The sequence below is a fragment of the Felis catus genome, chromosome B2 (assembly GCF_018350175.1).
Source record: "Felis catus isolate Fca126 chromosome B2, F.catus_Fca126_mat1.0, whole genome shotgun sequence".
NCBI classification, from domain to species: domain Eukaryota; kingdom Metazoa; phylum Chordata; class Mammalia; order Carnivora; family Felidae; genus Felis; species Felis catus.
The window spans coordinates 116083352-116107085 of NC_058372.1; the positions used below are offsets into that span (position 1 = coordinate 116083352).

The 23734-nt window shown below is 35.6% G+C and overlaps 1 protein-coding gene across 8 annotated transcripts in view; it reads left to right on the forward strand.

The window, feature by feature from the left end:
• LAMA2 (laminin subunit alpha 2) overlaps positions 1-23734 on the forward strand; it is a 623859-nt gene that overhangs the window by 186899 nt on the left and 413226 nt on the right. For all 8 annotated transcript variants that reach the window (XM_045058020.1, XM_045058023.1, XM_045058022.1 and 5 more), the window contains exon 4: positions 15932-16174. In XM_045058020.1, the coding sequence (XP_044913955.1) occupies positions 15932-16174 (243 nt within the window). The remainder of the gene's footprint in view (positions 1-15931; positions 16175-23734) is intronic.

Sequence of the window (23734 nt, forward strand, 5' to 3'; positions counted from 1 at the left end):
GTTACAATGGGGGACCTGGAAAATATTTAACAACTGCCTCTCGAGAAGATAAAAATAAAAAGCTATGATTTGTAGTCTCAGCCAATTTCCATGCTATAAAAACGTCCATCAGGACTGATTTAAAGCTACCAACATGATGTCATATTGAATCAGGAATTGGGAAGAAATCCATACAATTGGATTTTTTAAATTGAAATGTATTTGAGGGGCGCCTGGGTGGCGCAGTCGGTTAAGCGTCCGACTTCAGCCAGGTCACGATCTCGCGGTCCGTGAGTTCGAGCCCCGAGTCGGGCTCTGGGCTGATGGCTCAGAGCCTGGAGCCTGCTTCCGATTCTGTGTCTCCCTCTCTCTCTGCCCCTCCCCCGTTCATGCTCTGTCTCTCTCTGTCTCAAAAATAAATAAAACGTTAAAAAAATAAAATAAAAAAAATGAAATGTATTTGAAATGTAACATTGTGAAAATGTAAGGTATACAGCATGTTAATTTGACACATTTATATTTTGTAATATAATTGCCACTGTGGTGACAGTTAATACCTCTATCACATTGCATAATTATTTCTTTTTAGTGGCTAGAATAATTAAATTCTAGTCTCTTAGCAAGTTTGATAATTATAATATATTATTGTCTGAATTTACTGAACTATTCATTAGATCTCTAGGGTTTATTTACTACTCAGTTCAGGTTTGTACCTCAACACATTTGACCCACCATCATCCTCTGGTAACCATCATTTTACTCTCTGTTTTTAGGACTTTGGCTTTTTTAGATTTTACATATAAGTGATATCATCACTTGTCTTATCTTTGTCTGTATGACTTATTTCACTTAACATAATTGGTCAAGGTTCATCTGTGTTATTGCAAATGACTGTATATCCTTATTTCTCATGGGTGAATAATATACAATTGTGTGTGTGTGTGTGTATACATTCATACATTTATGGGCACTTAGGTTGTTTCCATGTTGGCTGTTGTGAATAATCCTATACTGGTAATCCATTTATTTCCTTGATATCTTGTTTTCAATTCCTTTGGGTATATTCCCAGAAGTGGAGTTCCTGGGTCATTTGGTAGATCTATTTTAATTTTCTGAGGAACCTCCATACTATTTTTCACTGTCGCTGAACAAATTTACATTCCCACCACTAGTGTCTAAGTGTTCCCTTTTCTCTATATCCTCACCAACAGTTGGCTTTTGAAAGCCAATGCAAGCTGGATTCAGCACATCACTGGTGTACTGCCTGTTTTTCAGAATATAATCTCCATGAAAGAGCAATGTTGTTATCTTCACATCTGTATTTGAACACTTAAAGGTTGGCCCAATAAATAATGTGTTACTCAATAAGATATGAAGAATATATGAGCCAACAAACTAATTAGTATAACACTTTGTGGGCCTTTAAAATATGTACATAAGTGCAGAATTGTAGAATCTATAATAGGAAACTTGGGGGAAAAGGTGAGAGTGTTGCTAGTCAAAGCAAATTTGACTGCGGGTACAGCTGTCCTTCCCATCCTTCTTAATCAAGAAACCACCCCAATCCCCAATCCCTGTTTGAATATTCTCTTTCAAACCTTTCTAAAGAGATTACTGAGAATGTAGACATAAATGTATTCTGTTCATATTTAAATAACTTCATTTACGTTTAGTCTGCAAAAATTGATTTGAAGTTATTCCAGTATGTTGTGTACCTTAAGCATTTGATGCATGTCTAAAGTGTTCTTCATGTCAAGAATATCTACGATTCAAATTATGACCTTCTTTTGGTTTCTGTTATCATTTTAAAGTGACCTAGACACAAAAAATCAGATTCAAGAATTTTCACTTCTCTGATGACACTTGATAGTATATTGTGCCGAGGAGAGCAAGCAACGGAAGAAGGGTCTCCTTCACACAAAACGTGTGTAAAGTTGTTTCCAAAAAGCATCTGTATTTACTACCTGCTGTTTATGGCTACTAATTGCACTACTGTTCTTATATTCAATGCAGTAAGGAAGAAGCCTCCATTCTTCATAACTCTTGTAATGCTTTCCTAATAGCTGCCGCTACTTGGCAACAATCCACAGCATGTTTAGGTTTAACAGAATCTTGGCTTCATAATGAAGCACATCATTAAACTGTTGTTTATAGTGTCTCTTTTTACAGTCATTCATCCATATATATTTATGGTGTAATTGTATGGATGCTCTGCTGTCATCATTCCCTGCTGTGTAGATCGATTAAATTTATACTGTCAGATTGTACTACTGATGACCTTGCAGCTTTACCAATTATTGTTGAGTAATGATAGTCAATCAAACTGCTCAAGAAGCCCTATGGGTTATGATGTATGTCTCGAGTGTCACACATGAGATAGAGCTTGATTCCATATTGGTGAAATACCATGTCTGTTTCCCACAGATGTCTTGCTCTTTACGATTCATTTCTAGACATTGTGATTAAATGTTCTATTGGATAGCGACTTTAAAATCAGAATACAATGACAACATTTTGTTATACTTTAAATGGAAGTGTGTGTGGGTTTTTTTCTAGTGGAGGATTTTTATAAATTAATCATGTTAAGAGCTAGTAGACTGTTCCCAGGAGGACATTGGTTCTATACAGTGTCCAAAATTATTTGTTCTTTTTCTGGGCAACTATAACCATGACTTTTTGTGATATCCATAACCTGCTTAATTGGAAGTATTTCAGTGTTACAAATTATCCTATGTCACTTCTTAAGTTTTTTTGGTGTTGTTGTTTTTTTCCCTCCTATACCATGGGTCCTAATTTGACTAGCCTTGATTTTCTCTGGTGGTAAGGGCTTTTTTATTTTGTTTTGTTTTTCTAAAGAGCTTTTTATTTTGATGCAGCCAATTAACTAGTCCTACATGGAGAGCTTTGGAAGGTCCATAAGCAGTCAAACTTGACTACAGAGCAAAACACTTACTTGTGAAGGCAGCATAAGAGAAGACAGTAAAATTCTCCATGTGTCGTCTGTGTATGCTGTGGATCCTTTTGGAGCTTTAGAAATCCAGCTGTCAGCACTTCTTAAATCATTTTTGACTTGACATCATGAAAGTTATATTATGATTTGGTGTATTTCTAACTCAAAAAGAATTGGGAGAAATCTAGACAGAATAGAAAAAGTGAAGAATTTGCAGGATGGCTCTTGTAAGAACTTTATCATATGTCCTCTTAAAATGGTAGCCTTTCAGACATATTTATCATAACTTTTTGGCACTCAGTCTTTAGAAAATGTCTGTATGGTTATATGAGTGTCATCTCCTACCCTTAGTTTTAAATCGCAGCCAGAATGACATCAGGCTCTGCAGCTTTCTCATTTTTCATTTCTTTAAACTTCTTCACACTTCACTGGCAAGTGAGGTAACCTCTTTAAAATTTGAGGTAAAGGCCAGCTTGACAAACTTTGGCAGAATCCTCTCTTTTCCAGATTCTCATTTCAGAGGAAGAATATGTGATTCAGACATATTTAAGATAGTTTTCTTGTCAATATCATCTTGTGACACCTCTCTGTAAATGAGGCGGGATGTGTCATCTTCACATACTAATGTTGCATGACAGTTGGGTAGGTTCACCGTGTAGAAATCACCTCCGGGTCTCTTGAATCATTTCAGAGGTGCAATTCTATTTTTGATCACCTATTCAATTGAATTAAAGGAAATTATTAAGAATCTACTACATGTAAGGCATTAAGAGACATTTATAAACTATTCTGTAGTTATTACTATTAGCAACTTGTAACTCAGTTTTAAAATATGGACAAGGCTTCTTTACAAAGCAAAGTTAAATTATCATAAGAAATATTGAGTTATTTTGAAATATAAAATGGGACTTGAGAATGTGGGTAGATTAGACATTGAGATGTGGGAAATATCTATATAAATGAGTTAGTTGAAATATTCTTAGGCTAGAAAGTATTATTTTGCAAAAAGCGAAATTAGGCAACCTGGATTTATAAACTTTATAATTTACTACTCATGTAAAGTGGAACAAGTTACTTAGTGTATTGGTTTTCCATTACTGCCATAACACAAAGTTAGTGTCTTAAAACAACACAAATTTATTATCTTACAGTTTAATGGGTTAGAAGTCTGAGATGATCCTTACTGAATTAAAATCTAGATGTTGGCAAGGTTGCATTCATTTCTGGAGACTCCAGAGGAGAATCCACTTCCTTGATTTTTTTCTAGCTTCCACAGGTCATCTGTATTCCTTAGCTCATGGCCCCTTCCTCCATCTTCAGAGCCAGAATTGGGTTGAGTCCTTCTCATATCCCATCACTCTGCCTTTCTCTTTTGCTTTCCTTTTCTATTTTTAAGGACCCTTGTGATTACACTGGGCCCACATTGCCATCTCAAGGTCTTTAATTACATTCTATCTGCCATATTTTTTTTTCCATGTTAAGGATTAAAATGTGGACATCTTTGAGGGGCCATTATTCTTTCTACCACATCTGCCACATCTCTCATTTTAATTTTTAAAAATTTTATTTATTGAGGGAGACAGAGAGAGTGAGTGGGAGAGGGGCAAAGAGAGAGGGAGAGACAGAGAATCCCAGGCAGGCTTTGTGCTCTCAGCACAGTGCCCGATGCAGGGCTCAAACTCATGAACCATGAGATCATGACCTGAGCCAAAATCAAGAAATGAAGGATCGAATGCTTAACCAACTGAGCCACCCAGGCACCCCTCTCATTTTAATTTTCTAATTGGTTCCTACCTAGCTCACAGGGTTCTTGTTTGTGGAAACCAGCTTCTGCATGCCGAAGTGCCTGGCAAATGCTGTGCTTTAAATAAAATGTAACTTTCCCCAAGAAAAAGATTTTTCAGAAGTAGAACATTGGAACACCCTTTTGTTAAGGAAACTTGAATTAAAAAGAACCACAGCAGGTGTACCAATACAGGGTTTGGAGAGAAATTCAGGGCATGCTGTCTTCAGAACACACTTTCTGTCTTCATTCCCTCCTGTCCTATTGTTTACTTTCCATTTTAGGTGAAAAGCTGTTTCAGGAAAACATGGTTTTTTATAATTCCTAAATTATAAATAGTGTAAATACCTTTTCTTACCCCAAAGATAAAGAGAGTTTCCAAAAGGGGGGAGAACAGCATAGTCAAAAGCTGTAGAGACTGCAAAGAAGATGAGGATGAGGAAAAAAATATGAATTTTTCATCCAGGTTTCTGGTAACTCCTCTGAAAGTGATAAAAATAGGTGGGCTGTAAGGAGTTAAACAGAGAATGGGTGGTAAGGTTATAAACAACAGAGGGTACAGATTGCTCTTGAGAAAGTCCTTAGAGAAAAACAAGAAAGTGGGGCAGTATATAAACATGAAAACAGTTCTTTCTATTTTCATTTGTAATAGCTAAAATTGAATAAGTGTTAAGTGACTCTGATCTGTTGAAAGAATTCATGAACCAAGATCAGAAAGTTTTATTCTGTCTTTGATTTGTTATTCTACACTGTTAACGTTGTATTTCTGACTCTTCTCATCACTACAAATCTTTGCTATTATTCCCCAAATGCTTTGAACTAGTGTGATTCATTCATGTCTGCAATGTCATAAATTGGAGAATGCGTGGGTTCTTCTTACCCTGATAGCGATAGAAGCACAAAAACAAAGACAATTCTGGGTATTTCTCAAGGGTGAATAATTTTTAGAAGGCAAGCTTTAAACTGTCACATTTCTGATTGTCTGTGATTCACACCAATATTGTGCTCTGTGATGGCTTCATTGAAAGGACTGTCGTGTTCTATGGGGGACTCAGCCTACCTGCTCTTTTACCAGTAGCTGGTGTGAAAGCCTTGCTGTGCCAATGGCTTGTTCACAGGAGGCAGGTCAATCTTTTGAAACCATAGATTGTTTCAGATAAGAGAAAAATATGTGAGGAGAGAAGCGATGTCAAGGGCAGTGCTGAAGAGCAAGAAAATGCTTGTCTGAGTTTTACCTGCAGCTAACATTGTTAACAATGATAGCAACTTAATGAAGCATGAAGTACTAACAGCATTAATAAGCTTGGGGAGGACCTTATTCATTTCAATTTGCATTCCGTTCACTTGTGTTGCTAGTTTTCTTAAGACTGAAGTAAAATTTTGATACCTTCTGGGCCACCAATGCCTTTTAGAATTGATAATTAAGCTGAAAGAATTATTAAGATCTACTTATTGAGCTCAGGATGCAGTGTATTCACAGAATGAAGCAGAGTTAACCATTTATCATGATAATAAAGTACATTAAACATTTGATCAGTAAGAGCAAGCACTACATTACCAGTAGTGGTAAGATCATTGTGTATAAGAGACTCATTTATTAAAATAAGATGCGTTAGTAACACTTTAAATTGCGATTATAAAAATTTCCCAACATACCTCCAAAGAATTGTATAAGGAAGAATATCACAGACCTAGATGTACCCGACACTCACCTGGAAGAATGAACTCATGGCCTTTCTTCTGTCACTTCTATACTTATCCATATCCTATCCTGCCCTACAGATCAATTAGAAGCAAATTCTAATCATATCATTTTCTCTGTATAAATATTTTAATGTGTATCTCTGAAGGACACAATTTTTTTTTTGCATTTTTATTTATTTTTGAGAGAGCACAAGTGGGGAAGGGCCTGGGAGAGAATGAGACAAAGAATCCAAAGCAGGCTCCAGGCTCTGAGCTGTCAGCACAGAGTCTGATGCGGGGCTCGAACTCACAAACTGTGAGATTGTGACCTGGCCAAAGTCGGATGCTTAACCAACTGAGCCACCCAGGCACCCCTGGACACAATTCTTTTGTAAATAAAATCATTGTCACAACTAAAAATTAATACTATTACTACTACTTTAATACTAACAAATATCCAGTCAGTTCAAACTTATCACATTTGCCTCCAAGTTTCTTTTATCAGCTATTTGGTTGAATCAGGGTGCATCTGAAGTCGCATACTGCATTTGATACGTCTCTTAAGTCTCTGTTAATCTGTAACCTCATTATTTTTTATTTCCTTGCAATTTCTTTCTTCCTTTTAAAATTGAAGTGTAATTAACATACAGCGTTATGTTAGTTCCAGGTGTACAAAATAATGGATTCAGCAATTCTATACATTACTCAGTGCTCATCAAAATAAGTATACTCTTGATCACCATTCTCTATTTCACTTCTACCCCACTCACCTCCCTTCTAGCAACTACCAGTTTGTTCTCTGTATTTAAGGGTCTGTTTCTTTTGTCTCATTTTCTTTGTTTGTCTATTTGTTTCTTAAATTCCACATGAGTGAAATCATATGGTATTTCTTTCTCTTTGACTTATTTCACTTAGCATTATACTTCTAATTCCATCCATGTTGTTGCAAATGGCAAGATCTCATTCTCTTTTGTGGCTGAATAACATTCCAGTGTGTGTGTGTGTGTGTGTGTGTGTGTGTGTGTGTGTGTGTGTGATCTTCTTTATCATCTTTCATCTATGGATGGATACTTCAGGTGCTTCTATATCTTGGTTATTATAAACAAAGATCTAATAAACATAATGTTTTCATTTTCAGATTATGTTTTTGAATTAGTATTTCCATTTTTCTTTGGGTAAATACATAGTAATGGTATTCCTGGATCATATAGTAATTTTTTTTTAATTTTTGAGAAACTTCTATACTGTTTCCTACAGTGGCTGCACCAATTTGCGTTTTCACCAGAAGTGCACAAGGATTCATTTTTCTCTACAGTCTTGTTGACATTTATGATTTCCTATGTTGTTGATTTTAGTCATTCTGACAGATGTGAGGGGATATTTCATTGTGTTTTTGAGTTGCATTTCTCTTATTATTAGTGATGTTGAGATCTTTTTCAGTGTCAGTTGGCCATCTGTATGTCTGTATTCTTTGGAAAAATGTCTACTCAGGTCTTCAGCCCATTTTAATTGTATTATTACCATTGTCATATTATTATTATTATTATTATTATTATTATTGGTGTTGAGTTATAGAAGTTCTTTATATTTTGGATATTAACTCCTTATCAGATATGTCATTTACAAATATCTTCTCCTACTCAGTAGGTTACTTTTTGTTTTGTTCACAGTTTCCTTTGCTGACCAAAAGCTTTTAATTTTGGTGAAATCACAATAGTTTAATTTTTCTTTTCTTTTCTTTTCTTTTCTTTTCTTTTCTTTTCTTTTCTTTTCTTTTCTGTTTCCTTTCCTTTCCTTTCTTTTTCTTTTCTTGAGGAGATATATCTAGAAAAATGTTTCAACAGCTGAGGTCACAGAAATTACTACCTATGTTTTCTTCTAGGAGTTTTATCAGGTCTCAGATTTAGGTTTTTAATCCAAATGGAATTTATTTTTGTGTGTGGTATAAGGAGGTTGTCCAGTTTCCCTCTTTTGCATGTAGTTGTTCAGTTTTCTCAAGACCATTTATTAAAGAGACTGTCTTTTCCCCATTGTGTATTGTTACTTCCTTTGTCCTAGACTATTTGACCAAATAGGTGTGGGTATATTTTTAGACTCTCTATGCTATTCTCTTGATCCATATGTCTATTTTTGTGCCATTACCCTACTATTTCAACTGCTACAGTTTTGTAGTATACCTTGAAATCTGGGATTATAATACCTTCAGTTTGGTTCTTTTTCAAGGTTGCTCTGCTTCTGGGTCTTTTGCGGTTCTGTGTAAATTTTAGGATTATTTATTCCAGTTCTGTGAAAAGTGCTGTTGATATTTTGATAGGGATTGCACTAAATATGTAGATTGCTTTGGGTCGTATGGGCATTTTAACAATATTTATTCTTCCATGGAATATCTTTGTTTTTGTTATCCCTTCGTAGTAAATAGTAGTAAATAGCAGTATCCTGTATAACTGCAGTTTTCTCCATGTTGCTTTTTTTATTTAACAATATATCCCTCCATTTATTGCTTTTCCATGTCAGGTTTCCTTGGCTATTATTGCTTGTTAATTCTTCCAAATCAACTTTATAATCAACTTGTCCATTTCTAGGAGAAAAAAAAAACCAAAAAAAACAAAAACAAAACAAAAAACAAAACAAACAAACAAAACAACAACAACAAAACCCACACACAAATCAAAAAAAACCCTAATTTTTTAATGGCAAAATGGAATTTCTTTACATATATATATTAACTTAGGAAGAGCTGAAAAGTAACTCTTGTTATTTTCCAGAACTAAAAGTTGAGATTTTTCTTTTTGCAGAAAGAGGTAGAGAAGTCCTTTAAATACTTTCCCGTGGACTGTTAAGCATTGATTAAAACCCCTTTAAAAAACAATTTCAGCATATAATTGAACATTTTATCTTCAAGGGATTACCATTAATCATTTGGCTAGATTATTATTTCTTAGAAATTTGGAGTGGTTGCATAATTCATTTTCAAATGTATAAATTTCTCATGAGTTTAAGGTTAGTATAAAAAAGACTGTTTTAGTTGAGGGTACAGTGTTTCTGTTTTTCTTACAACACATGAAGCACTTACCCTGAGTTGAAATCACACATTTTCTTACCTGTAACATATTACATTGACGCTCAGCTATTGTAGTATACACTTGGAGTGGGGCATGTCAAGTAGAATAAATGGGCTGCCTAGGACAACTAAGTGACAATTGCAAATCCTTTTAGAATGTAAATGATCGTAAATGAACTTGCCTGAAAGGGAGTATAAGCAGACAAGGGGGCAATCCTTCTGGACTTCCTACCACGTTATTCTAGGTTTAGTGAAGTTTGTGCAAATTTACAGGAAACATAAAACCCAGAAAGTAACAATTGGAGGTATTTCTACTAACCTGCAAATAATTGGAGGTTAATTTTTTTTTTTTAAGTTAGAGCATCATTTAAATGCTTTTACTGTTGGGATTTGATTTAAACAAGGTCTAGTAATAAATAGTATTATCAAAATCTGTAGAAAAATCTCTTCAGAGAATTTTCAAGATTATAATGAGCCACTTCTCTGTGATTGCCCAGAAATTTTTTCTGGAGAATAAGAACTTGGTTATATGTGGTTTGATGAGAGCTGGTCTTTGAGTGAATCTTATGTTGTACTCAGACTTTCGATGAATTCCCTGCATTTGGCCCCTCCTCTCACCCCTGCTTCTTATCTGAGCAGCCTCTGTGAGGTCCTCCTGAGCTTCTTCAGGGCTACAGGCACTCTGAGTACTTAAGACCATGACCTCTGCTCTCCCTCATCAGCCAAGTATCATGGACCTTCCAGATAAAAGATGAACTCTTCTTGGAGCACCTGGGTGGCTCAGTCGGTTAAGCGTCCAACTTCGGCTCAGGTCATGATCTGGTGGTTCATGGGTTCAAGCCCTGTGTCAGGCTCTGTGCTGACAGCTCAGAGCCTGAAGTCTGCTTCGGATTCTGTGTCTCTCTCTCTCTCTGCCCCACCCCTGCTCGTGCTCTATGTCACTCTCTGTCTCTCTGTCTCTCTCCCTCTCAGAAATAAGTAAACACTAAAAAAAAATAAAAAGAAAAGGTGACTCTTCTTATCCATGTATTTTGGCTCTTATTGGGTTCTATTTTATTTCTTTTTCTCTCTTTTGAGGTCTCAGGTGAAAAAGCAGATGATCACGTGAACTGTACCCATCAGCTCAAACATATATATTATGTGCATATCTATACAGCTTCCCAGATTATTCCAGTGGATACTGAGCCTGGAAACACCTGATTCCTAAAACCCTTTCTGGTTCTGAAAATGTGTAATCTCATTGTTTTCTGAATGCTAATATACCTGTATGGATAAGTGAGAGAATTTGACAAACTTACTAGTAGAACTAAGAATACAGATGAGTTTTTTTTTTCAACGTTTATTTATTTTTGGGACAGAGAGAGACAGAGCATGAACGGGGGAGGGGCAGAGAGAGAGGGAGACACAGAATCGGAAACAGGCCCCAGGCTCTGAGCCATCAGCCCAGAGCCCGACACGGGGCTCGAACTCACGGACCGCGAGATCGTGACCTGGCTGAAGTCGGACGCTTAACCGACTGCGCCACCCAGGCGCCCCAAGATGAGTTTTTAAAACGTATTAGAGTTGGCATCACACCATGTAGAAATTTTAACATCCATAACATTGGCAAGAGCGGGTGCTATAATAATGCAAAGCCTCCTCATAATTAAGCAGTTTTGCTATATGAACAACTGTTTGCTATAGGAAGTCCACAGACAGCAATGTTGGGAGGGAGGTAGAGCCCAACAGTGAGAAGAATTTAGATGACCACATGTTGTTCTCTTGAGAGACTAGGAAAGAAAAAATGGAAGAGAGTAATTTAAGTCAAATCCTATGAGAAGGATGAAGTTTCATCTTCCATAGAGGGTAACCTTTGTTAATATTTTTATGGCTTTCATGTGGATCAGGTCTATCGGAAACTAAGGTTCTATGGCTTTGCTACATCATTAAGGAGCCATACTTTGACCTAGCTCTCTTAACTATGTGCCAGTGTCACTCAAAAGTCTCAGTGAAATCCACAAAATTCAGTACTCTTTGGTAGCATTTTCCTAGATCTGTGATTCTTCTGAACACAAAGAAACTGGAATACAGTGGATTCCTGAGAGTCATAGAAGAGAATAATTTTTAAAAATCCAGACCTAACAATTCATGTGTTAGAAATTGGTTGTAGATGTCAGACTTATCTACATAGGTTATAGGTGAGCTAAGATATTCAGCCCAGGGCACAAGCTAGAATAGCGAGGGTTACTAGGTTGCTCACTTTAGGCTGTGAGGTCTCCTCTTTTACCCCAGTACTGTTACAGTATTATCTTCTCTCAGCCATGATGGGCAAAACATCACTGCATATGTTCCTTGTTATTTTGGAACTGAAGGATTCTTCAGAAGATTCTGTTCACCAATTCCAATTCTCTAAATGAGATCAACTTTTTAATACTATACACATTAAAGAAAGAACATCTAATTTAATGCTGCATCCGTGTCGTAATTACATGATATTTTCCTAGGTGATATCTGAATGGAATATGAAATAGAAAGTTGTCTTTGTTCCAGTAAAATGTCCAACATTTGATGTTATTTCAAAAGTTATTTGGATTTTTTGCAAGCCATGAAGTTTGTAAAAAAATGCCCGTGACAGAGGAATAAAAATTGCGGTATTGTGTCTCACTAAGGTTCATCGAAGTCTGGCTGTCACAGAGTTTTTGTACTTCCTCTAATGAGGTGTTTGCTTTCCTTGTTGCACACCACAGATTAGGGTTTTGTTCATCTTTAAAAAAAAGGTTTTATAATTACTGATTTTGACAAGTCTTTATACTGGAAAACAAGACATAGTTAATAAAAGTGGCATAGGTACATTAGAAAATTATTCTATTAGGGTCATTAAAATGTTGTACTTAGAACATCACTGTTAAAATTTCCACAGTCATTCTCTGATGCCTTCAAAGAATACTACTATTCATTGTGTTTTTCAATAATGCTGTCTACCACATTTTTAAAAGTTTATTCAAAATACTACATGCAAGCTAATTTAATTAATTTTGCATGAAATGTGAAAGAATCCATAGAAAGTAAATGAAAGAGGGATATTGTTTTGAAATGGGACTCCTCCAATGTTCTCTAAGGCAGTGGCTGCTTTTCCATGTCACTAAATGCTGGCTGTTATATTGAATTATAGAAAGAATCTGTGGGGTTTCTAGTATAACTTTGTTTCATGGATTTCATCTACTATTCCAGAACCAATGCAGAAGCTCCTAAGTCATAAATCCACATTGTTGTGCTAGGAGAATTTGGACTCTTTCCGTATTTGCTTGATGATCTGCTTTCTAAACAAAATTCTTTATCTATAATTTCCGTGTATATTTTTCTTATCGGGCACCTATGATCTCTAATTATGCTTTGCTATTCCTCTTTTTGTTTTCCATTTAAAAAAATACATGTGTGCAATTTTTTTTCCTGAATACTAATTTAAAATATTTACATAGATTCTTTTTCCAAAGAACATGCTGTGTTTTGTTTTCATCATTTCATTATGTCTTCCATGGTTTTGACTTTGGAAAATAAACATTGGGGAACAGAGGGTAAAAGAGTTGAAGCAATTTCCTTAGTTCATAGAGGCATAACATAATGAATACCCAAGTAACGTATGTCTTAGTTCTTGCAAGTGAAAAAATACTCTAGTGTTGACTGGGAATCAAGATCTAACAGATAAAAAAAGTGTTAAGCTAGTGGAAGTAACATGGTAGCATGTTACAGTGACTCTGGTTATGCAAATGAAAGTAATTAATATTGAATGCCCACTATTTCAAGAGTTATAAGGATTTTAGCATCTTTCAAGATATAAAAGCTATAGTCTCTGACCTTTCGGAGATCACAATTTAGTTATTTTAATTTTTTTTCATCATTTTACAGACCTTGCTGTGAATAATTTAGCGTTATGAGAAATTAAGATCAGTGCTTTATGCTTATAGTAGAAAGAACTATCTCTGTGTTATATCAGATTAATCAATTGGTATGTTTCTCAGTGAATTTATTTATAAAAAAATTCCATGTGCATGGATTGTTGAATACAGAATGTCTAAGAGAAATACTTCCTCATGAATAACACCAAAAACAATGCAGAACCCACAAATATCTTGGATAACAATTAATAGAGTATGTTTCTTCTTACTCCTACTCTTATTTTTTTTGATACTTTTTGATTAATTGTTCTTTATTTTAAAAATATCTATCAAAGGGGTGCCTGGGTGGCTCAGTTGGTTGGGCGTCCAACTTCAGCTCAGGTCATGATATCACCGTCCATGGGCTTGAGCCCCACATCAGGCTCTGTGCTGACAGCTCAGAGCCTGGAGCCTGCTTCGGATTCTGTGTCTCCCTCTCTCTCTGACCCTCCCCCATTCATGCTCTCTCTCTCTCTCAAAAATAAATAAACATTAAAAAAATTGAAAATATCTATTAAAAACTATGACATTTATGTTAATACAATTAATATAGCAAAATATTGGATGAATAGTAAAATCTCTTCTCCTTCTCGACTCCTTATCCTCAAACCCCAGAGGTGAATAGCTTTAACATGTATATGTATACCTTCCCCAAAATGTCAAAGCACATATGCACATACATGGATATGTGTCTATTTGCACTTATACTTACCTATATACCTTTGTAAATTTATATTTATAAGATTATATTTATAAATTCATACTATTTATGAATTTATATTTACACATTCATAATATTTCCCTCTTGGAGTGATAGTCAGTAAAGCAGAACTGCCAAAGCCCCAACCAATGACAGCAGATGTCTTGGCTATTCCTTGCTACACTGAGGTTAACTAGATGGTCTCAGGGGAGAGGAGGCATTTGGGAGGCTTGGGCAGCAGCGATTTACCAACAAGTACAGAAGTATTTCAGAATTTTAATAACTAGCTTTTCCACAACTGTGCCTAAAAGGCCAATACTGGTCCTACTTTCAATCATTTGATGGCTTGTGTTTCCCCTCTGAGCACACCTGTGCTCATGTTCTCATAAACATCACAAAAGACCAGCATCAGCACTATTCGTGTTGTCCCCTTCTATTTTTAAAACTTTTCATATTTTTAAGTTCATCCCTTTAGAGTTACCTATGGACACTGTACATGCATTCATGAAGGGCTCATGTCAAAACTATGAAGCAGACGAAGTTTATTTCTAGAACATTTCTTTCAGAATTTCCTCTGTGTTCCCTCTGTAGTCCAGTGGGCCCTTTAGTCACATTTTTGTGGGCCTGTCCTCCCACTTGTACCATTCCAGTGATTCTAATTCCTCAGAGCTTAGAGTTTTCAGTCTCCCCATATACCATAGTATTTACTAAACAGAAACATATCATGTTGCTCTATTATTCGTATACTTTTTATGTGTCTCATTATTACAATATATTATCAACCCATGAATGGTAGGACTGTAATTTAAACTAGCTTATATCTATCTTTCTACCCAGGGCATTGCATATAAATGTCACTCAATAATGTTTGTGCATTATTCTTTTGGACTTCATTGGTTATGCACCTTCGCAAAACATCTAGAATGCTTACTTTTTATGCCTTCATACTTTATGTAGATTTCAAAATAAAGGTTTGCCACAATCCCTTCAATTGTCACCCTGTTGATATGTAGTAACTTCATGTCTTTCTTTATCTTCCTTTTTTAAAACACATGTTTACTTCTTGTTCAGAAAGTATAGTCACCCTTTATTTAATTTTATTTCAATCAGTTGTCTGCAGGTCCCAGAATTTCTTCTCCATTATTTTCTCTTTGGGTGTTGTAAAGTAATCGACATTTATTGAGTACTTACAAGTCCTTGTCCAGGTACTTTTTATACATTATCTCATTGAATCCACATTGTCTGTCACTACTGTGCTTATTATTAACCCTAATTTGTAGGAAAGGAAGCTAAAGTTGGGAAAGTAAAATCATCTGCCCAAGGTCACATAAATACTGAGAATACAATTTGAACACGTCTATGCCTCTGAAGCTCTTTGTTATTTTTGCTCATCATACTAATTCCACCTACATGGTACTTTTCTGAGGATTAGGTGATATAAGTAAGTATATTTTCTAAACAATCCAACACTTATCCACGCATGGAGTTTCGGACTCATACTTTATATCCTCTAATACAGTAGGGTGAGTAAATTGGTGTTTAATGAATGCTTTAGGTGATCATGATTATAATGGAATTTAAAAAATCAGATGAAATGATGTCAATTATTTGTTAGAGAACTAAAATCTAATCTTAACCCATTTCTTTTAAAGTCATGGCTGTCAAGATGAAACACGGTATTTTAGAAAAAGGTATTAAACATGAGCATGTAACAGTAAAATCATTTCAGAGAACATAATAGGGTTATAGAATAAAATCTGAAATAAAACTTACTGTAGCATTAAGCTCTATATTTGCAAAACAAATGGTGAGAATACTTTGGAATTCAAAGTTACGTGTTTTTGTGGTCACTCTTCTCCAGGTGTTCCAGATTGCTTATGTGATTGTGAAAGCAGCTAATTCCCCGCGGCCTGGAAACTGGATTTTGGAACGCTCACTTGATGATGTCGAATACAAGCCTTGGCAGTATCATGCTGTGACAGACACGGAGTGTCTAACACTTTACAATATTTATCCCCGCACTGGACCACCATCATATGCCAAAGACGATGAGGTCATCTGTACTTCATTTTATTCCAAGATACACCCCTTAGAAAATGGAGAGGTAAGATGAGAAAACTCACCATAAGTACATTTCAGAGGGCAAAGTAGGCCTGTCAGAAAGATGTGAACATATCAGTAATTAATGTCAGGGAGATTTTAAAATAGGATTTAGCAGAAGTACATTTAAATGAGTTATTAAATAAAAAGGGAAAACCCAAGGTGATTAGAATTTTAACTACCTTCGCCCAGTGTGTGTGTCCCAACCTCAATAAAGATCAGAGAAGAAGAAAGGGTTTAAGTTGGAAAGTCAGTGATTAATTTTACATATTAAGAGAATTTCTTTTGACAATGAGATTGCTCATAATTAGAGAAAGATTGAGACCCTCAGGGAAGCCTTAGATCTGTGTATATTATGGTCTCAAGAAGGAGACAAAAGAGGGGTGCCTGGGTGGCTCAGTGGTTTAAGCGTCTGACTTCGGTTCAGGTCATGATCTTGCGGTTTGTGAGTTCGAGCCCCGCATGGGGCTGTGTGCTGACAGCTCGGAGCCTGGAGCCTGCTTCAGATTCTGTGTCTCCCTCTCTCCCTGTCCCTCCCCCATTCATGTTCTGTCTCTCTCTGTCTCAAAAATAAATAAACATTAAAAAAAAGGGGGGCGCCTGGGGGGCGCAGTCGGTTAAGCGTCCGACTTCAGCCAGGTCACGATCTCGCGGTCCGTGAGTTCGAGCCCCACGTCAGGCTCTGGGCTGATGGCTCAGAGCCTGGAGCCTGTTTCCGATTCTGTGTCTCCCTCTCTCTCTGCCCCTCCCCCATTCATGCTCTGTCTCTCTCTGTCCCAAAAATAAATAAACGTTGAAAAAAAAAATAAAAAAAAAAGAAGGGGACAAAAGACCTGAAATTTAGGAAGAAATATAGTTGATATGAAGGACCTAAATAAAAGGGAATTGTGTTGGTTTTTGCATGTTTTTCTGCTCTTGCCACATAGGGAGGGCTACAGTTGGGTTATTTGTGTGTTGTTGGTCAGGATTTGCTTATTTCATGCTTAATTCAAAAGTGTTCAGCTTCTTGTAGCATCTTTTATCCTTGGTTAAGATTTTACATTTATTCAAATCATGGCTTCACCTGTTACCATCTGTATCATCTTGAGTCAGTGACTTAAGTTCTCTGTGCTTCAGTTTCATCTTCCATGAATCGGTAAAAATAATAATAGCCCTTATGTCATATAATCATTAAGCAGATTAAAAGAATCATTATATTTAAAGTGTTAGAACAGTGCTGACAGACCTGTATTAAGTGTTCTGTAAGCATGAACTATTTTTACTGTTGCTGCTGTAATAATAATAACTATTATTGTTAGTAGTCGTAGTATTGTAGTAGTTAATAGTAGCAGTCTCCTCTCAAATACCTAAACCTTGACTTAGTGATTCTCTTGCATTCTCTCATGGTATTTTCCTAATCTTTCTCTCTTTGGTATATGTGGCCGGGCTACTTTTGTCCTATCTGCTTGCATGTATCTCAACTTATACTCATGTCTGATAGTCACTCCTCTCGAGTCCACACACCTGAAGGTAGTATCATTTTTTATAGTCACATTTTCACTGAACCCATATTCATATTCTATCAGGCCAATCTCAGCCAGTTGAGGGTTATCTTTTGAAACACTTTTGGAGGAAGTTGTATTTTTGATATAAATTGGTCACACTCCCTTTTGGCACTATTATTCTATGAATGTATACTAAAGCCTCACTATATTTCAAATTCCATGTACGGAAATACCAGTTTCGGGGAAGAAAAATTCCAAATGGTGCTCTCAGCAGAGATCTCAATCTGCCAAATGACAAGGAGTCAAATGTAGTGAGTCAAACAGCTGTTCAACCTGCTTTGTGCCCAGAGGCATCCAATTCCTGGCCGGATTGGCCTGAGGATATAGGAGTAGGGAGTGTGTGCAGAGATAATGTATTTGAGTTGAATTTTTATTATTTTTCTCCTGGATCTAGTGCTTACCCAGAACTCATAATTATGTATTTATATTTATACTATTATAGAGCTATTTTTGTACCTGGAAAAAATGGTCCAATTCAGAAATTGGTTGAACAATATAAAAAGTGTCTTGGTAGATACATAACCTATAAGTTTACATGCATATCTTCAAAGCATGCTGTCCCTGCATTCATGGTGGTTCTCCATTATTTCAACCATGTCAGCCTGCCAACAAGGAACAAACAGATATGTTGTTTCTTTGTTTGTTTAACTGGCTATATTGTTTTCACTCCTAGACACTAAAAACTAGTCTTTGCTGGTGACTATTAGAAACAACTTACTCAACTTTCTCTGTGACATTTAGGTCTATTTCTTTGTTATAAGAAAGTGGATGAGGCTAGGAAAAGAAAGTAATTCAAAATATTTGAAGTACAATGGTACTATCTAAGAGGAAAAATTAAACTTGGACCTCTCCTAAGATATCTGCTTCATTTTAAATAGCTTACTCTGTGAAACATGTTACTTTTTGGAATAAACTGGTCCAGGGGTGGTAGGTGATATGTATTCTCCAAAACTTCCAAGTCAGTAGTAACAAAACTGAGTTGAGAATGAGGGTCCCCTGACCTCCCAGATTGATGTTTTTTTTTCCATCCTCTAGTAAAGAATGGAAGTTGATTTTTCTTTTTTAAAGTTGGTAATTGATAAACTCAAGAGTTTAGAGGAGACAGAGATACTGGATCCCGTATAAGTAGAAAGAGTCCTAATTCTGGGGTATCACACTATAGAACAATATATAATATGAAGAATATAGAAGAATGTATTTCCCAGACCCATGACTGTGAAATAAATCTTAACTATCATTAACTTTTAGTTTTGAAATGATACTTTTTGTGTACCACCTGAAATATAATCAGTGCTTATGTTCAAAACTTCCCAGAGAATTGACATAATACTCAAATAAGAGAAACAAATATACAAACCAGCAAATGCAAAAAAAAAAAAAAAGTATAAAGGCAACAATAGAAAGATTTACAGAGACAAATTTCCCCAGCTGAGCCAAAGTAGCCATCTCAGAAGATGACTTCTTCAGAATACAGGGAAATCAAAAACAACTCTTAGTATCTCAAAAGTTTTAAGGCCAATATGTAAGTTCATCTCTAATATGGGCTATGGGTTAAGCTAGGCATATAACACAATTTACCTCCAATGCTGATGGATAATTTTGTTAGGTATAGAATTATAGATTTGCACGTTTTTTCTTTTGGCATATTTTGTTGTCTTCTGGTTTCCATTGTTTGTGTAGAAAAGTTAGCTATTGAATAACTATCTATTGTCCATCTATTTTCTTTGATTTCCTTAAAGATGTTATCTTTGTTTTCGTTTTTCCATAGTTTTACTATGATTATCCAGATCATAATCACTAGTTATATGAGGTTATTTAATTTAGATTTCATTAATGCAAATAAAATTATAATTCAGGTCCTCAGTTGCACAACCACATATCAAGTAGTCAGTAGCCACATGTGACTAGCGGTTACCACTTTGAATTATAAAGAATAGAACATTTCAATCATTGTACAAAGTTCTGAGCAGTGCTGCTATAGATGATTCCTTTTTATTTTCTGTACTAAGATTTATTTGGTTTGTATATTTGCATAATTATGCCTTTGATCAGTTCAGGGAATAATTTAGCCTATTAACTCTCCAAATACTGCTCCTTCCCATTCTGTCTCCTCTATAAATATAATTAAAAATAATTTGGAACTTCTCACTGTATACACCATGTATCTTACCCTCTTTTGTGTATCATCATTTTGGCCTTGTAGTATTTATTTTAGATATTTTCTTCTGGCTTACTTCCAGTTCACTAATTCTTTAGCTATGTAAAATCTGCTATTGAAACTATTCATAGGATTCTTCATTTCATTAGTACATTTTTTAGTTCTAGAATTTATCTTTGGTTTATTTTCAAATAGTTTAGTATCTAGTTTTATCCTGAAATTTTATATATTTATTTACATATTTAACAAAATTATATTTAATTTTTTAACATTCTATCTTTATCTCCTTGAACATAAAGTAGCAATTATTTAAGAGTTTTTATTTGATAATTCAAATATCTGGCCTCTGTGGATACATGTTATCTGTTTCACCTGCTGATTCTTTTTTATGATGTCTTATATCCTCAACAATTCTGATTATTTTTGCATAAAAAAGTTATATTTAAAAATGTATGTATAGAAACAGTTTGAGGCCTAAGATATTATCTTTACCTTGTGAGGATTTTCTGATGCTTCTGCCGGGCAATGGCAATATGGATCATCTTAATACAATTGTAGGAATTCAAATTTCTGGGTCTTAGATGACTCAAAGCTGTGTTGTAACACAGTCACAGTTGCATTAATTCTGGTTTACTTTAGGCTCCCTGTTTTGTTTTTTGTTTTTTTTTTTGTTTTTTTTGTTTTTTTTTTTTTAGTCTAAACCAAAGTATGCGGGATTTACCATAGTCCTGTCCATACAAGTTTTATGTCTTCCCAGAACATTAAGGCTATCAGAGCACTGCTCAGTCTCTCAACCATGTCTTCTGGACAGGGAAATACCCATCAGACAAAAGCTGTCACAAAATACTAATTGCCTCTTTAGGCATATTTCTTCTCCTTAATATTGAGAAGGTTATTTTTCACCTTCTTGATAACTTTCAGATGGCTTTAAGTAAATGTTTTTACATTTTTCTCCAGTTGCTATAGTTATCATTGGTAGTATTGACACTAATTATATCAACTACCATAAAAAGAAGCATAGTCTCATACACATGTTTAAAAATTATTTTGGAATCATTTTAAATGCACATACATGTAAGAAGAGTACAGAGAACCCCCATTTCTTCTTTACCTGGCTCTTACTAATGTTAATATCTTACAAAGCCACCATGCATTTAGTAAAATGCAAGAAATTAACATTGTCAAAAACTAGTCAAAACTAAGAAATTAACATTGATACATTATTTTGATACATTGATACAAGATTTCATTCATATTATCATCAGTGTTTGTTTTGTTTTGTTTTCTGGGATCCAGTTTGGGATACTACATTGCATTTAGTCATTGTGTCTTCTTAGTGTCCTCTGATTTATGAAAATTTCCTAGTCTTCCCTTGTTTTTCATGACCCTGATCACTTTTAAGAGCACTAGTCAAGTGTTCTGTGTCATATTACTAATTTTGCCTTCTCTAATGTTTTCTCATTATTAGACTGGGCTTCTGGATTTTGGGGAGGAGTACTAGGAGGTGAAACTGTTTTCTTACATATCATTTATATTTCTTTTTATATGCACATCTCTCATATATTTCCTCTTTTATTGGTTTATAAATCTTATTGTGCTTCTAGATAGATTTTTATTTTGGACAACAGTGTGTAAATATTCACTATGATTTGAAATATATTTTTTTGACTGAGCATTATGATCATTTTCTTCCAGCACTTCACAACAACCTTTAAATATAAAGTCAAGTCAAAGAATAGAAGAAATAATAATAAAGTATTTTTTAGGCCCATCCATGAATTCAGGTATTATAAGATAAACATGTCTCAATTTTAACCCACTAATTAAGCAATAATGTTTGTATTATAGATATAGAATATTCATAGAAAATAGTCTTCTGTGATGAATATCACAGAAATCAATTGAGTCTAAGGTTTATTACATTGTTACTTGTCTGGAGAATTTTGGGGACATGTGTCAAAATGTTTAGAACATTCTAGAATATTATACTTCAGGTGAAAAGTTCATCTGTTTAGACCTGAAAGACACCTTAGGTAAATTCCTCATTGATCTATTAAAATCCTTTAAAATATCCTTTAACATCATGGCCTCCAACTTCAGCTTCTGTATCCAAATTTTAATACTGCCTTTGTCCATATCATTATTAGAAACCATTTGGCTTTTCCTTCTATTCTTTTGAATTTTAGTAGCATCATCTCTGCTTATATACTTTACTTTGGTTTTTCAGCCACCCCAATCTTTTCCCTACATTCTCTGGCTTGGCCTCTTATCTGACCTCCACCTCACATTTCCTGGAAGAGATCCACAAATACTGATCATGTGGATTCACCAATAGGATACTTTAAGCAGCACATCCAGTCCCCTAGATATCTAGATTCAGCTACTTCCCAGGAAGAGATTAGTCCCATTGTCCAGCATCCTGGGCTTGTACCCAGAGGAAGAAGAGTTTGCTCTGAGCTATGAGATGATCAAGTCTCAGGGTCCAGCAAAAGAGAAATAATGGAGCATAATGGTGGTATAATAATATGACCCAGTATGTTGTTATCCAAGCTGTAAACAGAAGGAAGCTTTGAACAAAGGGCTTCAAGGATTTCCATTCTAGAAAAATTGTGTATCATCAATGCCATGAGAGGGCTTAGCAGGCAGCATGTCTTGCCTTGTTTTGAGAGAATGATACTGAGCTCTGTCCGTAATAGGAGTTGTAGAGTGTGAAGCAACAGACCACAGGAGTCCTCCCTTACTTTTGAGGCCAGTCAAAGAGAAAAGCTTTGATGGGAACAGCTACATAGGCATAAACCGTTCCAGCATTGCTTCAGGGAGCCAACTCTATCAGCTCAAGTACTGCCTCTGTTGGGAGCAGTTGCCCCAAGATGCTACTGAGAACTTCTAGTAAGAACAACCCCTTAGAGACCACTGAAAATCATGCTTGTATCACTGGTTCCTCTCAAACTTGGTTTTATTTGGATATCATTGAGGGCATTTGAAAGAGCTATTTGTGGGTTCAGGGCTTATACTTCAGTAGATTTGGGAAAGGTTTAGGAAGTTCTGTGTGTATTTAATTTTTTTTAATGTTTATTATTTTTGAGAGAGAGAGAGAGAGAGAGAGAGAGAGAGAGAGAGAGACAGAGACAGCAAGCAGGGGAGGGGCAGAGAGAGAGGGAGACACAGAATCAGAAGCAGGCTCCAGGCTCTGAGCTGCCAACACAGAGCCTGATGCAGGGCTCTAACTCACAGACTGTGAGATCATGACCTGAGCTGAATTCGGCTGCTTAACTGACTAAGCCACCCAGGCGCCCCATCTATGTATATTTTAAACATAAAAGTACTCCTGGTAATTTTGATGCCCCTCCTCCTAACTTATAGTTTAGATATTTTCAGCCTTCCCAAACCCTGGAGAAGAACTGATCATCAGTTATTTAAGGAAAGGAGATCAGTCAGTCATTCTAGCCACAATACTTCTAACTAAAGAGACTAATGTTTTTCTGTCAGGAAACATGATTAGCTTTGGTGGACTGAATCTCTGGGTGGGTTTGAGATGAGTAAATAAAATTTGAGCTATAACTAGGTTATCATTGGCTGAAGAGATGGCTGAGAGAAAAGAATCACATTAATACTATTGACAAATATGGGGCTGTATAGATGGCACTACTTTAGGGGTCCTATAATTAAAATCATCGTGAATGTTTTTCCCTTATATGAGATTCTCCCCTTTCTCTGGCTGGGATTATTCCTATTAATTTCTTTGGATTGTCACTAGACTGCTAACTAAATATGCATGGTTACCATAGCAATTTTTGCTTCAATTTCCTCATACAGAGGAAAAGATATTTACATATGATTTCCTTTCCTTACCACTCTTCTG